The sequence below is a fragment of the Boleophthalmus pectinirostris genome, unplaced genomic scaffold, assembly GCF_026225935.1.
Source record: "Boleophthalmus pectinirostris isolate CB_2022bp ecotype Guang Dong unplaced genomic scaffold, ASM2622593v1 HiC_scaffold_1, whole genome shotgun sequence".
NCBI lineage: Eukaryota > Metazoa > Chordata > Actinopteri > Gobiiformes > Gobiidae > Boleophthalmus > Boleophthalmus pectinirostris.
This window is the reverse complement of record NW_026570970.1, coordinates 39,862,362-39,876,979: the sequence shown is the minus strand read 5'-3', so window position 1 is coordinate 39,876,979 and position 14,618 is coordinate 39,862,362. Positions and strand designations below refer to the sequence as shown.

General features: G+C 43.7%; 2 protein-coding genes across 2 annotated transcripts in view; both read right to left on the bottom strand.

The window, feature by feature from the left end:
• The window catches only part of cryl1 (crystallin, lambda 1), a 44,442-nt gene extending 41,383 nt beyond the window's left edge, over positions 1-3,059 (bottom strand). Inside the window, exons 1-2 of the mRNA XM_020926926.2 lie at positions 2,899-3,059; positions 1,264-1,371 (exon numbers count right to left, since the gene is read on the bottom strand). Coding sequence (XP_020782585.1) covers positions 1,264-1,371; positions 2,899-2,924 — 134 coding nt within the window. The 5' untranslated portion in view covers positions 2,925-3,059. The remainder of the gene's footprint in view (positions 1-1,263; positions 1,372-2,898) is intronic.
• Positions 3,060-4,773: 1,714 nt separating this feature from the next.
• LOC110162065 (transcription termination factor, RNA polymerase II) lies at positions 4,774-14,608 on the bottom strand. The gene is made up of 9 exons (XM_055149264.1): positions 14,468-14,608; positions 14,221-14,306; positions 13,942-14,081; positions 13,072-13,251; positions 12,724-12,782; positions 11,798-11,951; positions 7,316-7,398; positions 6,699-6,773; positions 4,774-5,184 (listed from the first exon to the last, which is right to left on the bottom strand). The coding sequence occupies exons 3-9, from the start codon at positions 14,062-14,064 to the stop codon at positions 5,040-5,042; spliced, it is 819 nt and encodes a 272-aa protein (XP_055005239.1). The 5' UTR covers positions 14,065-14,081; positions 14,221-14,306; positions 14,468-14,608; the 3' UTR covers positions 4,774-5,039.
• Between the last annotated feature and the right edge of the window lie 10 nt (positions 14,609-14,618).

Here is a 14,618-nt window from a genome sequence, read left to right as displayed (position 1 = left end):
GACTGTAACAGCGTTTAGGGATTGTAATAAGAGTTTCATTTACATTTATTCACGGATGTGGTAGAGTAGCCAAAAATAAAACTTAAGTAAGACTACCGCTACTTCAGGATAATAATACTCAAATAAAAGAAGTGATCCAAGAAATTGCTCAAGTAAGAGCAGAATAGTATTTGGGTACTCTTTAAGTAAGACTTACTTGAACAGTAACTGCTGGGACATAATGACTGATTCATAATTTGTAAATGTAATTAAAAGGACAAACATAAAATCTGGTATTTCCAAAGAACAGACAGTAAAATGAGACAAACTAAATCATATCTGAAGGAATATCTTTTCAAATCATTTCATTTTGACACATAAAGCTTTTGTCACTTTAGACTTACAGTGGGGAGAGGGACAGAACTTTTACTCAAGTACTGTTACTTCAAGAAAGTTTGTCTTCTGCAGCAGGCACACTCTCACCTGGACAGTGTTGGAGACTCTTTGAGAATATTGTTTTTGGATTTCTCCAGTGCCTTTAACACAATCTAGCCCTTTCTGATGAGTCACAAGCTGCTCAGGATGGTGTCAGCTCCTCCACTGTCTCCTGGATTACTGACTGTCAGGCAGGACTCAGTAGGTGTGACAGGGAGCTCCCTGTCCAAGGTCACAGTCCAAGACAAACCATCTGCTCCTGAACATTGACAAGACCAAGGAACTAGTGATTAACGTCAGGAGAAAGAAGACACCAGTGGAGTCTGTCACCATCCAGGACCATGATGTGGAAATAGTGACTGCTACAAGAACCTTTGGTGTCCGTGTCCAGCAGACTGGACTGGAGGGACAACAGTAAAGCTGTGTCCTGAGAAAGTTCAGGTCTTTCAATGTGTGCAGCAAGTTACTGGAGATCTTCTCTCAGTCTGTGGAGGCCAGTGCCCTGAACTTCACTGTGCCCTGCTGGAGGAACAGCTCCAGGAAAAGGGACATTGGAAGGATTGACAAACTGATCCAAGCTGATGCCTTATCAGTCTCTTCCCATTTCTGCTACTTTTTAAGAAATGTATTATTACCATTTATATATTTTTTCTTTTTGTTATTATATTAATATAAATTATTATTATATATTAAATAGTGACGTGCAAGCTGCTGTGTCCAAATTATTTCCCTTGTGGATCAGTAAGTTTAAGTCTAAGTGTAAATATGACTCAAGTAGAAGTGAAATGATGGTGCTACTGGCATGGTATTTACTGTCAGTGATGGTCTGACGTGTCGTGAGGGACACACCTGATGGAGCTGAGGGCGCTGGAGGCCAGCCCTGGCTGCTTGTCGTAGATCTTCACCGAGATGCCTCCACTGATGAAGACGAGCGCCCAAGAGCGTCCGATCAGACCGCTGCACACACACACACACGACACTGATGAAGAGCACAGTGCACACACACCCACACACACGATACTGATGAAGAGCACAGTGCACACACACCCACACACACGATACTGATGAAGAGCACAGTGCACACACACCCACACACACGATACTGATGAAGAGCACAGTGCACACACACCCATACACACGATACTGATGAAGAGCACAGTGCACACACACACACACACACACACACACACGATACTGATGAAGAGCACAGTGCACACACACACACACACGATACTGATGAAGAGCACAGTGCACACACACACACGATACTGATGAAGAGAACAGTGCACACAGACACACACACATACGATACTGATGAAGAGCACAGCACACACACACACACACACACGATACTGATGGAGAGCACAGTGCACACACACACACACACACACACGATACTGATGAAGAGCACAGCGCACACACACACACGATACTGATGAAGAGAACAGTGCACACACACACAAACACACACAACACTAATGAAGATCACAGCACACACACACACAACACTAATGAAGATCACAGCACACACACACACAACACTAATGAAGAGCACAGCACACACACACACACACACGATACTGATGGAGAGCACAGTGCACACACACACACACACACACGATACTGATGAAGAGCACAGCGCACACACACACACGATACTGATGAAGAGAACAGTGCACACACACACAAACACACACAACACTAATGAAGATCACAGCACACACACACACAACACTAATGAAGATCACAGCACACACACACACAACACTAATGAAGATCACAGCACACACACACACAACACTGATGAAGAACACAGCACACACACACACACACAAAACTGATGAAGAGCACAGCACACACACACGCACGCGCGCACGCGCGCGCGCACACACACACACACACACACACTGATGAAGAGCACAGCACACACACACACACACACAACACTGATGAAGAGCACAGCACACACACAACACTGATGAAGAGCACAGCACACACACAACACTGATGAAGAGCACAGCACACACACACGCACACACACAACACTGATGAAGCGCACAGCACACGCGCACAGCACACACACACACAACACTGATGAAGAGCACAGCACACACGCACGCACACACACACACACAACACTGATGAAGAGCACAGCACACACACACACACACACAACACTGATGAAGAGCACAGCACACACACACACACACACACACACAACACTGATGAAGAGCACAGCACACACACACACACAGATGAAACAACATAAACACAGAGCAGAAACAGTGTAAACGGGCCCTTGACAATAAAAGCTTTTTGAAGATCGTACAATTTGAGTTTGAGTTAGTGCAGCGCAGTTCTGTATTTACTCAAATGGAACTAAAAAGTGTGCAACTCTTCCAATGCACGTAAAAAGAGACCGTGGATCTATCCCCGTGTCCCGCTGCCCGTCTCCCGTGTCCCGCTGTCCGTGTCCAGTCTCACCTGCCGATGATGGTGACCACCTTCATGACTTTATGTGTTTACGCGCACAGAACAATCCTGGAGCACGGAGAGCGCAGTGGACACAGTGAACACAGTGAGTGAACCGTCCACTAGTGGGCCGTCATCATGTGCTCATCAGCGGTGTACGGAGGCCTATGCGGTTCAAGTCTACTCTAGTAAACGTTTCACAAAGGCGATTTAGATTTAAGATCCATGTTCATGTCCATGTTGTTTTTGGGTCATTCAAAAGAGAAAAGAGCCTGGTTTAAATTTGTTGCTTTTTACAGAGGGGATTTGGATCTTATTTAGTATTTGAGTAAACTAGTTCTGACTGAAAAATGTTCCCAAAAACTTCAAATTAGTTAAAACAATATTTTTCTGTTAATTGAATCTACCACTAATACTGATAATTTTACTTTTCTGTGATAAAGTAACTCAGAACTCATCTCCAGTGGAACCTCAAACTCTCCAGCAGCTGCAGAGTTCCATAGTCTTCGGGTCTTTTACCAAATGGTGGAACAGAAAAGGGGAACTGAACCTATGGCCCCAAAAGACTGGGGGTGGCACGTTTTGGATGGGAGATTTACGCCCATAATAACCGATCAGTAGCGGCACCACCAGAAGTACTAGATGTTTTCGCTGTAGTTGCGAGAAAGACTGCAGCACAAAGAAATACACATGCCAAAACATGGGCTCCCTTGTACTAACATTTGAGGAGAATGCCGTGGTACGAGCTACACAAGCTCACAGTCGCCTAATTTATCAGATGAATAAAGAACTAGGCAAAGTACAAACCAAGAACTGATGTAGGGGTGCCAGAACCAAGAGCCACAGACAGGGGGTCTGGATCCAGGCTTGATTTACAACAAAACAAAACACACACACGCATACCAAAAAAAACCCTCCCCTGTTGTTGGTACCTTGTCGAGGTGGGGAGGCTTGTGTGCCTCTGTGACCCTGAAGACTACACCGGCAGGTATGGCAGGTAAGACCAAGCCAGGCAGTTTTCAGGTTAGAGGCCAGCCTAAAAGCAGTGCTGCCATCACTCATTGGCAGGAGGATGGATGAAGATTGGGCCAATGTATTTGTCATACGAATGGTGTTTCTGCCTATGCAAATTAGAACATATTCAAATTACGTTCAAAAGAAAGTTGTAATACAAAAAAAGTTACTTTTGGGGGTATTTGGGGCATATTCAATTATTGTATGTGTCATTTGCATATTCAAATTCATTTTCAAAGAAACTTTGGGGTGTTTTGTTGCCTGGCCAAATGACACATATCTTGGATCGATGAGAATTTAAGAAATTTCCTCAATTAGTATTTCTTAGGAGTTTTAGTATGTTGTTCTCGACACCTCATAGATCTAATAGATATGATCTAAGCTGAAAAACTGTTACACTATTAACTATTACATTAATGATATGTTTGGCTCCAAAATGAGTTACTTTGCCTGGACTAAAGTAAGTGTATGTAGGTGCTACTATAAGCAGAATAAATTCAAAAGCCATTTTCTCAAAATGTATGTCCCATATAACTATGAAGACAAGTCAGTTAAATATTAAAACATCTTTCAGGAACAGTTTTGTTGTTTGTTAAGACCAAACTAACCAAAACCTCTGGGGCGTTTTATCAGATGCCCTGATACTGTTCCATGGACCTGGATCCACCTTTTCTCTCAGCTGGTTGAATGAACCCGCTCCTCTCCTGGTTGAGAGACCTTGAGATCTCTCCTTGACTGGTTCTGCTCAAGGTTTCTCTTTTTTTCATTGGCTGTTTTTTCCTGTGAGGGTTGTTTAATCCGCATGTCTATTATTGACCAGTCTGTTTCACTCACAGCTGTTGAGACTTCACAAAAACACACTGAAGTCAAATAGTCAGTAATATGACGACACATATGATTTATTACAACATAAATATGACCAGATTAAAAGTTGTTGTGAATAAAATAATTTCATTGAGTGACACTATTGAACAAGAATACAGAGTTGTGTTGTCTCAACAGTGCTGCTAGTCACAGCAGACATACTGAAGTGAATAAGGCTACAGACATACAGTATATAATCACAGTCCCAGTCTGAGCGTGCTGTTCCTCCACGGGCCACACCTGTCATTCCAAAGATGAAGTAGGTGGGACAGTGTCTACACTCCAAAAATGATGCGCAGGTCAGCCAGGGACAGTTTGGACAGCGTGCTCCCAGTCCCTGAGAGCACGTTCTGAGCCAACTCTTTCTTCTTGACCTGGAGAGTGGAGATCTTCTCCTCCACGGTGCCTTCACACACAAACCTGAGCACACCAAGAGGGAAGGGCAAGTCAGCAACATTCTAAAGAGACATCTTACACTGGAGATGTACATCTTACACTGGAGATGTACATCTTACACTGGAGATGTACATCTTACACTGGAGATGTACATCTTACACTGGAGATGTACATCTTACACTGGAGATGTACATCTTACACTGGAGATGTACATCTTACACTGGAGATGTACATCTTACACTGGAGATACTTTTATTAAACAGCAGTGCAGCAACTAGGACTGTACATGACTAGGGCCCGACTGATATGGATTTAGTTGTGGCCGATATGATATCGATAAAATGGGAGTGGGAGCTGCTGATAGCCGATATAATCGCCGATATATTTAGTGATGTAAAAATTCACTGTAAATCTTGAATTGTTTAAAAAACTTGGGTTTGGCTCTAGTGGATTTTAAATTGGGTTCTGCCTCTTTACGTCATATTTACAGACTGTAGGTCGGACTAAAGGCATTTTTGCATCACATTCTAGCTAGTAAAAAACTAAACTACCGCTATTAGCCTTTAACCAAAAAAGTGTGCACGCCAAGGCAATTAAATATATGTGTAAATGTGGATCATTCACACCTCTATTCACAGCTCATTTACATATCAATGCAGGTTCAGTAACAAATATACGGCCAATATAATCACTTTACAATAGGCCAATAAAAAACAGCCTGTTTATGTGCGGGAGCTACAGCAGCTGATCGATAACCAATAAACAAATAACCAAAACTAGCTTCAAAACTGACACATTTTGAACACTTAGTGCTCACACAGCCTCCTCTCAAATCACACACACTAATAAATATCCTTATAATCCAGACTCAAACCTAATGTCCGTAAAAAGAATATAATCTCAGTGTTTGGATCTGTGTATGCGGGTGTAAACAAGAGCACGTGAGTGACATGACTCTGGGGGTGTGTTCAGGGACAGTACGGACACACACAGACAAATGACTCCACAGATAAAAACTGATGCGGAGCCACATATTAGGACATTTATCTGTCTGTAAATTGGATTAAACCAACATAATGTAGAGAGTCTAAGCTTTATAATGAGGTATAACATGCCCACGGGAAATATCAGCAGGATTTAAGCCAATCGCCGATATGTTTCCAAGAGCCCATATCGGCTGATAATGTTGGCCAACTGATATATCGGTTGGGCCCTATAGATGACTAAAGACATGTCCTCCGATTGATTAGTTGACTACACAGGGGGCTTGCAAAAGCTCTTAGAACTTTCTCGTATTTCTGTATCTGAGCCAAACTGCACAAACAAGACTCCACCTGCAGGGGGAGTTCATGCTTAAATGACTATTATATACAGGGGAAAAAGTACAAGGAAACAAAGACAGATTCAACTTGTGAATCAGGAGTTTAATCTCTTTTTACATTTAAATACCAAGCAGTGCAAGACACACCATCAATGTGGTCAATGTGGTGCTTGTGGTGCTTAGGTGCACAGCTAAGCTACAAATGGAACATGGTCACCTATGAATAGTGACGTCTTTTCTCTGGCCCACTCGATAGATCCGGTCACAGGCCTGGTCCTCCAGAGCGGGGTTCCTGTCAGGAAAAATAGATTTTCTACTCCTTAAAATACACAGAACAAACTCATTAGAGCTTCAAGTTATGTTGGATGGTCGTTATATGCCCAGACTTGTGTTATGTTTCATTCACATATGAGTAAATTATAATTATTATTACAATTATTAAAATTATTATCATCGGTGTACATCTTCATGATCAAAATGCTCTGTTCTACCTTGTAACGAAGCTGTCGTTTTCAAGTTCTAGACTGAATACGACTAGATAGTTCAAGATCTACCTTTTACCTTTACTTCAGTAGATTGGCAATTCCAGGTCTGAAATGACCAAAATGATTCTAGTAAAGGTGTATGGAGTTAAAAAACACAGTGGAGCACTTCCTGGGAGTCGAACTCAACCTAAATATGCAGGGTTATGGGTGTTAAATATGTTTGAATGAAACAAAACACAACTCTAGGTTTGTTTGTGATGAGAAAACTAAATTATAACATATCAGATAGTGTAATATGTGTCTGTTAACAATCAACATGTGTCATCTGAAACAGCGTCTGAGGGTGTACCAGTGCATGTCGATGAGGAAGAGGTGATTCCCTCCGATCAGGTTGAGTCCCACTCCTCCAGCACAGAGAGACACCAGCATCACCTGTAAACACACACACACACACCAGCATCACATCACCTGTAAACACACACACACACCAGCATCACATCACCTGTAAACACACACACACACCAGCATCACATCACCTGTAAACACACACACACACACACCAGCATCACATCACCTGTAAACACACACACACCAGCATCAGATCACCTGTAAACACACACACACCAGCATCACATTACCTGTAAACACACACACACACCAGCATCACATCACCTGTAAACACACACACACACCAGCATCACATCACCTGTAAACACACACACACCAGCATCACATTACCTGTAAACACACACACACACACAGCAGCATCACATCACCTGTAAACACACACACACACACACCAGCATCACATCACCTGTAAACACACACACACCAGCATCAGATCACCTGTAAACACACACACACACACGCATCATATCACCGGCAAACACACACACACACCAGCATCACATCACCTGCAAACACACACACCAGCATCACATCACCTGCAAACACACACACACACACAAGCATCACATCAACTGCAAACACACACACACACACAAGCATCACATCAACTGTAAACACACACACACACCAGCATCACATCACCTGTAAACACACACACCAGCATTACCACCAAAATGTAAAGTAAATGATGTAATCATGGCATCTATAAATCCATTACTTTTCCACTAAAGATATTGTCCAACTATTCTCGAAGTCTTTCATTCCAAGGCAGACACACCAGTTCTGTTCATGTATTCTATACTTTGCATTGTTGTATGAACCCAATAAAACAAACAGTGTATGATGACAAGATCATGCCTATTGCAAGTAGATAAAAATAAAATAAAATAGGGAGCTTTGGGTGTCCTTCTCAAAGACATTTAGTAAAAATGTCCTGCATTTTAGTGGGTTTTACTGTAATTTCACTGACTAGTCTATTACTTAATCAAATTACAGCAAAACAAACAGGTGGGAGCATTTTCAAAGACAAAATATAGATATTTTCCAGGTCATTAGGTCTTTCTGATTTTCCATGTCTGGAAAACAGGCCAATTATTTTACAGGTTTTCCAGGATGTGTGGGAGCCCTGCCATAGTGAGGACAGGTGACAGCCACAGCTAGTCGCGGAAGACTTGGGCAGACTGTTGATCAAACACTGAGGTCAGGGAACAACAGACAATGTCATGGTTTTTATGAACCAAGATTTGGATTAATTAATGGGAACATATGGAATTTTATTTTAATGAGACAGGGACAGTGCAATATCTACATGAACCTTAACAGGAGAGATGCTTGTTCCAGGTTGTAGCACCAGTGTTCATGTCCACCTGTCGTCCCTGGGCAGCTTCATTGATTGATTGTATTTAACTGACCTTAGCCATCTTCTTGTCTTTCTATTGAACCTGTGTAGCATGTTTTGGGTTGATCCAGACATGGGGAGAAACATGCAAACTCCATACAGAAAGGCCCAGGCGACCCAGGATCAAACACAGAACCTGTCACTGTCATTTTCTGCAGCCCAGGTGAGACTGGAGCTCAAGAAAATAAGACCCAGGAAGGCAGCAGGACCAGACGGCATCAGCTCCAGGCTCCTTAAGTCCTGTGCAGACGAACTGTGCGGTGTTATGGGGCATGTCTTCAACATGAGCCTTAAGCTGAGGGTGGTACCGCGACTCTAGAAGACCTCCTGCGTGGTACCAGTGCCTAAGACACCGCACGATAAAGACCTCAGCAGTTTCAGGCCGGTGGCTCTAACATCCCATCTGATGAAGACACTGGAGAGACTGGTCCTTGGCCAGCTCTGCTCCACTGTGAGCTCAGCGATGGACCCGCTGCAGTTTGTGTACCACCCTGGAATCGGAGTGGAGGTCGCCGTCATCTACCTGCTGCACTGCTCACTGTCTCACCTGGAGAACCCCGGCAGCCCTGTGAGGATTCTTTTCTTCGATTTCTCCAGTGCTTTCAACACCATCCAGCCACTGCTCCTGAGGGACAAGCTGGAGACTGCCGGTGTGGACTGTGACCTGGCAGACTGGATTCTGGACTACCTCACAAACCGGCCCCAGTTTGTGAGATCCAAGAACTGCGTGTCTGACTTCCTGACTGGCAGTGTGGGGGCGCCCCAGGGCACTGTCCTCGCGCCCTTTCTTTTCACCCTCTACACTGCAGACTTCAGACACAACACGGACAGCTGCGTCTTGCAGAAGTTCTCTGATGACTCTGCCATCATTGGCTTCATCAAGGATGATAATGATGTGGACTACAGAGAACTAATACAGGACTTTGTGGGCTGGTGTCAGCAGAACCACCTCATCGTCAATGCAGGGAAGACCAAGGAGATGGTGGTGGACTTTCGCAGACGCCACTCTACTGCCCCCTCAGTGAACATCCAGGGAAGGGACATTGAGAGAGTGGACTCATAAGTACCTGGGTGTTCATCTGAACAATAAACTGGACTGGACTCACAACACAGACGCACTGTACAGGAAGGGCCAGAGCAGGCTCTATCTCCTGAGGAGACTCAGGTCTTTTGGAGTGGGGGGGCCACTCCTGAAGACCTTCTATGACTCTGTGGTGGCATCAGCCATCCTGTACGGTGTGGTCTGCTGGAGCAGCAGCATCACAGAGAGGGAGAGGAAGAAGCTGGACAAGGTCATCAAGAAGTCCAGCTCTGTCCTGGGCTGTCGTCTGGACTCAGTGCAGGAGGTGGGGGACAGGAGGGTCCTGACTAAGGTCATCTCTATGCTGGGCCATGAGTCTGACCCCCTGCAGGACGCTCTGTCTGCTCTGGAGAGCAGCTTCAGTGACAGACTGATTCACCCTCGTTGTGTGAAGGAGAGGTTTCGCAGGTTTTTCCTTCCTGCTGCTGTCAGACTTTACAACAAACACTGCTAACACTGAATATGTGCCATTCAATTATATCCATGTGCAATTATTTTTAAGTCTATTTTTAAATAATTTTTAAGCTATTATTTATTATCTGTTTTATTGTATGTTACCTTTTCCTGCTGTTCTGAAATTGCGTGTTGCAACACAGGAATTTCCCCATTGTGGGACTAATAAAGGCATATCTTATCTTATCTTCTTGCTGTGAGGCATGAGTGCTAGCCACTCAGCCACCGTGTCGCAAAATGGAGCTTATAATGTTATAATGTTCCCTCCTCAAATATACCAACAGTTGTGCTCTGCTTCATTAATACTTGTGTGAGTAATCCTGTGCACTAGGTCCTATTCCCCAAAGCACTCCCTCAGTCACTTCCTCAGATAGTCTTTTAACAGTTACAATCCAGAAGTCTAATGCACAGTTTAAGTCCATAAACTGGCACTGGACTCAGTCATAATAATGCATTGGATTTACATAGCTCCTGTCAACCAAAGTGGGGGTAAGCTACTATTGTAGCCAGAGGTGCCCTGGGGAAGACTGCCTGAAGCGATGGTGCCAATTAGACTGCCACCGCAAGTGTTTTGTCTAAAGAAACAAAAACAAAACAAAAAAAGATGGCTGCGGTGTGAGAGACTGGTAGTTTTTGTCTCTCACCCAAGACGCCAAAAATATAAATATCCAATCCAGAGCGCCCTATACACGAATCCACTTGGGTGTCCCAGCACCACTTCAGTAAACTCCAAAGCCGCACCACCCGCAGAACACGCAAACACACGGAGCAAACAGCGACCGCGCAGCCAAAAACACCCACAGACACACTCATCACTCCACGCCGACGAGGAACGGAACGGAGGAACGAACAGAAAAAGTGAGTGCAATGTGCCACTTCTAGACACAACTGAACAACTGAGTCACTGTGAACACGCCGACAATCCGTTGGTCCCAGACAGCACCCTCCCTACACGCCACAACTGAACAAAGCCCAGAGTCACCGTGAACGCCACAAACAAACAAAACCACTCACCCATCACACTGTTGGGTTTCCTTTAATGCGCCTTATAGTCCGTTTCAGTTTATGAGTGAAAAAAGTTTGAAAATAGACCATTCAATGAGAGTGCGCCTTGTGCTCTGTGACACTGTCAGTGTGCCTCCTGTCCGTCCCCTGTCCATCCCCTGTCCTGTTGGTCCTGTTTTTTTTTAGTTTAAAAAAAAAATTGTGATATATTTGGTCAGTATAATTTATACTTTGGTTGTTTTGTTTTTTTTGTTAAATATTTTTGTTTATATTTGTGTTAATTATTTTGTCTGGTTTGTCTGATGAAGATTGGTATATCACAGAGATTATGAACCCTAACCCTATGAATAAAAAAAAAAAATAATAATAACACTGGCATTGTCTGGTGGCTTGACCCCAAGGCTCTTGCTGTTAAAGGGCATTATTTGAGACACAGAGAGAGATAATCAAGAGGAGCTGTGGGGGTGATGAAGAGCAGAGTTTACCTGCGGGCCATGGGGGTTGGTGTTGAACTCCTCCACCAGGTCCATCCTCTTCTTGGGCAGCACTGTCCCGTCTATGACTGCGTAACTCAGCTCCATCTGCCTCAGGTGCACAGCCACAATGTGGAGCATACTAGTCCACTGGGACACAATCACACTGGGGACAAGAGAACATGGACCCTCAGGACATGGCCATAATAACAAGAACATTAACATGCTATAAAAACAGCATGTATTGAAGAAAAGAAAAAAAAGGGGAGCGTGCACCTGGAATGGTCACTATAGAACATCGCAATGACTCCACTGAGTTCAGGATATTTAGAGGAAATTATATAAATGAAGTATTCTGTGTAAAAGTCAGCCAACTCTGTAGTTTAGACCAAAACGCATTGGGATTGATTTATTTCACATTTTAGTCCTCTCACATGTGAATGACCCACTCATATGTGAATAGGGTTCCTACTCTTTTGCACTGAAAACATTTTCGATGATTTTCCATTTTTCATGAGCTAAAGTGAATTTTCCATGACTTTACAGCACCTACATGTTGATTAGACTTTTAGGGCTAAATATAAAATGTTAACTCTTTCCACACACTTTATGGTTTGGGATTATAGTTTTTAACATTCAAAATCCTGTCAGTGTATTTATTGTCGTCTCTTTTAAACAAAAGGTGCAAATGTTCAGAAATAATCATCAACAGCCTAATTAAGAACTTACCAGAATGCTGTAGTTGTGTGAAAGATACTAAAATTCCATGACTCTCCCAGGCCTGGAAAATGACCTTTTTAAATTCCATGACTTTCCCAGGATTTCCATGACCATGGGAACCTTGTGTGAATGGCCCGCTCATATGTGAAGGGCCCTCTCAATCATGTCTTTTATGATATGGCGCTGCCTCCTAATCTAATCTAATGAGAAGCACTGACCTCTTTTGATCGGCCCCGCACTGCCGGATGGCCTGCAGCTCAGAGATGACCGCAGAAATCTGGAAAACAAAAGATTTAGCTTTAAGCTACAACATTATTAGTATTAATAGTTAATCCTTTTTAATAGTATTAATAGTATTATTATCATTATTAGTATTGCCAAATATCACCACTAGATGCTGCTGTCTGATAGTGTACTCTCCCCTCACCTGGCGCCTCCCCCCTTGAAACATGTTATAGTGCGTCATATCTACTCTGCGACACTACAAATCACACATGCACTGTCAGCCACCCCTGCTGATGCAGACTTTAGCTGATTGTGGATATGAGTCTCCCAAGTGCTGGGACCTTGGTGCTGTGTCGGGTGTCCTCAAACAGCTGCGTGTCAAAGTGGGTGCCATTAAGGGACACCAAGTGTTTGGGGTCAGGGTCAGACTGAGCTGGGCTGGAGCTCAGAGAGAGGGCGCTGAGCTGCTCCTCCAGAGACAGGACGATGCCATCCCCCTGCAGCTCAGAGGAGTCCAGAGTCTGGGCACACACAGGGACACAGGGGCATGTTAAATTTAAGACTTTACTAAATATTTTACCTTTTTTTTCCCAGTTTGGCCATTTTTTTTAGGTTTTAAATAAACCTGGTTGGAAATCATGACATCACACTTGGGAGTTGCATAAATAAATTATTATTTGAGAAATAATATTATAAGAAAAGGTCATTATCTTGTTAAAATAATGTTTAAAAAAACATGAACATTGTTTCTTACGGGGAAATAATGTTTGGATAGAATTCTCGTTAGTGTGATATCATCAATCTGGAACTCTCTGAAATAGAACTCTACACTCTGAGTTCCCCTGTCCCTTTGCTCTCCAACCTAAATCACTCTTCTTTCAGAGCGCTATCACAACACAATCAGGATGCATCCTGCTAATGAAACTACTGCACATCGTATCAGGTTTGCTTCTGTGTACAGTTTTCTGTCATGCTTTTGCATACTTCTGGAGAATTGTGGAAGCATGGGTGATGTAGGCTTGTGGTTGGAGCATTGTACAGAAGTTTACAGCTGACCATAAGGCAGGGTCGAACAGGGCCTGGGAGAGATCACTAAAATACTCAAACATGCATTGATGATATCTAAAACCTCTTTAGGCACGTTTTTGTTAGAAAGCTCAAAACCTGTCATCTGCACTTTAAAACAGACTTTTGTGTGCAAGAGGAAGTACCTTTCGCAGCAGGGACAGGTGGCAGCAGCACTGACGCAGCCGCAGCAGCAGGGACAGGATGTGGACAGTGCTGGACGCCTGTTTGGACTGTGAACATGATGGGGACGCCTCAGCCTGGGACATCCCAAACTCATGGGCCACTGTATACATCACACAGGAGCACGTGTGTGAGACGTGCACACACGCGCACATGCACGCACACACACAGCACCGTATATACATGATTTCATATACATGACATGTGCTGTAGTCTGTTGGAAAGTAAAAGAAAAAGATAACCTTTGTCAAAGGGGTTGGAGGTAGAAGGGCTGTTCTTGTTCAGCTCAGGGGCTTCGTGTCTCTTCAGGTACTTCTGCAGAGTGGATCTAGAGGAGAGTGCACGTTTACAATGGGCAAGCATTCAGTTTCAGGAGGATGTGATTATCAGGGTTGTAAAAGATTACTGAAAAAATATTTATTAAATGAGGCAATCTTTGTTTAGTAACATCATTAACCCTGTTAAGAGTAAAATCCCAGACTATGTTACCTAGACTGTGCAAAGACCACATCATACACGGCCTGCTCGTCCTTAGACAGAGTGAGCCGGTGGACCTCACAGGTACGCTCTGGAAGGGACACCTGTACGCATGCACGCACACACACACACCACACACAACAGAGAGAGAGAGATCAGTCAG

Bases quoted from the DNA above. Each gene is read 5' to 3' on its own strand.
- LOC110162065 (XM_055149264.1), bottom strand. From the start codon at position 14,064: ATGTCCCAGGCTGAGGCGTCCCCATCATGTTCACAGTCCAAACAGGCG. The intron at 7,399-11,797 runs GTAAACTCTGCT...GTGTGTTTACAG, and splicing joins CCAACCCCCATGGCCCGCAG to GTGATGCTGGTGTCTCTCTG. The intron at 5,185-6,698 runs GTGACCATGTTC...TGGTGTGCTCAG, and splicing joins AAAGACGTCACTATTCATAG to GTTTGTGTGTGAAGGCACCG.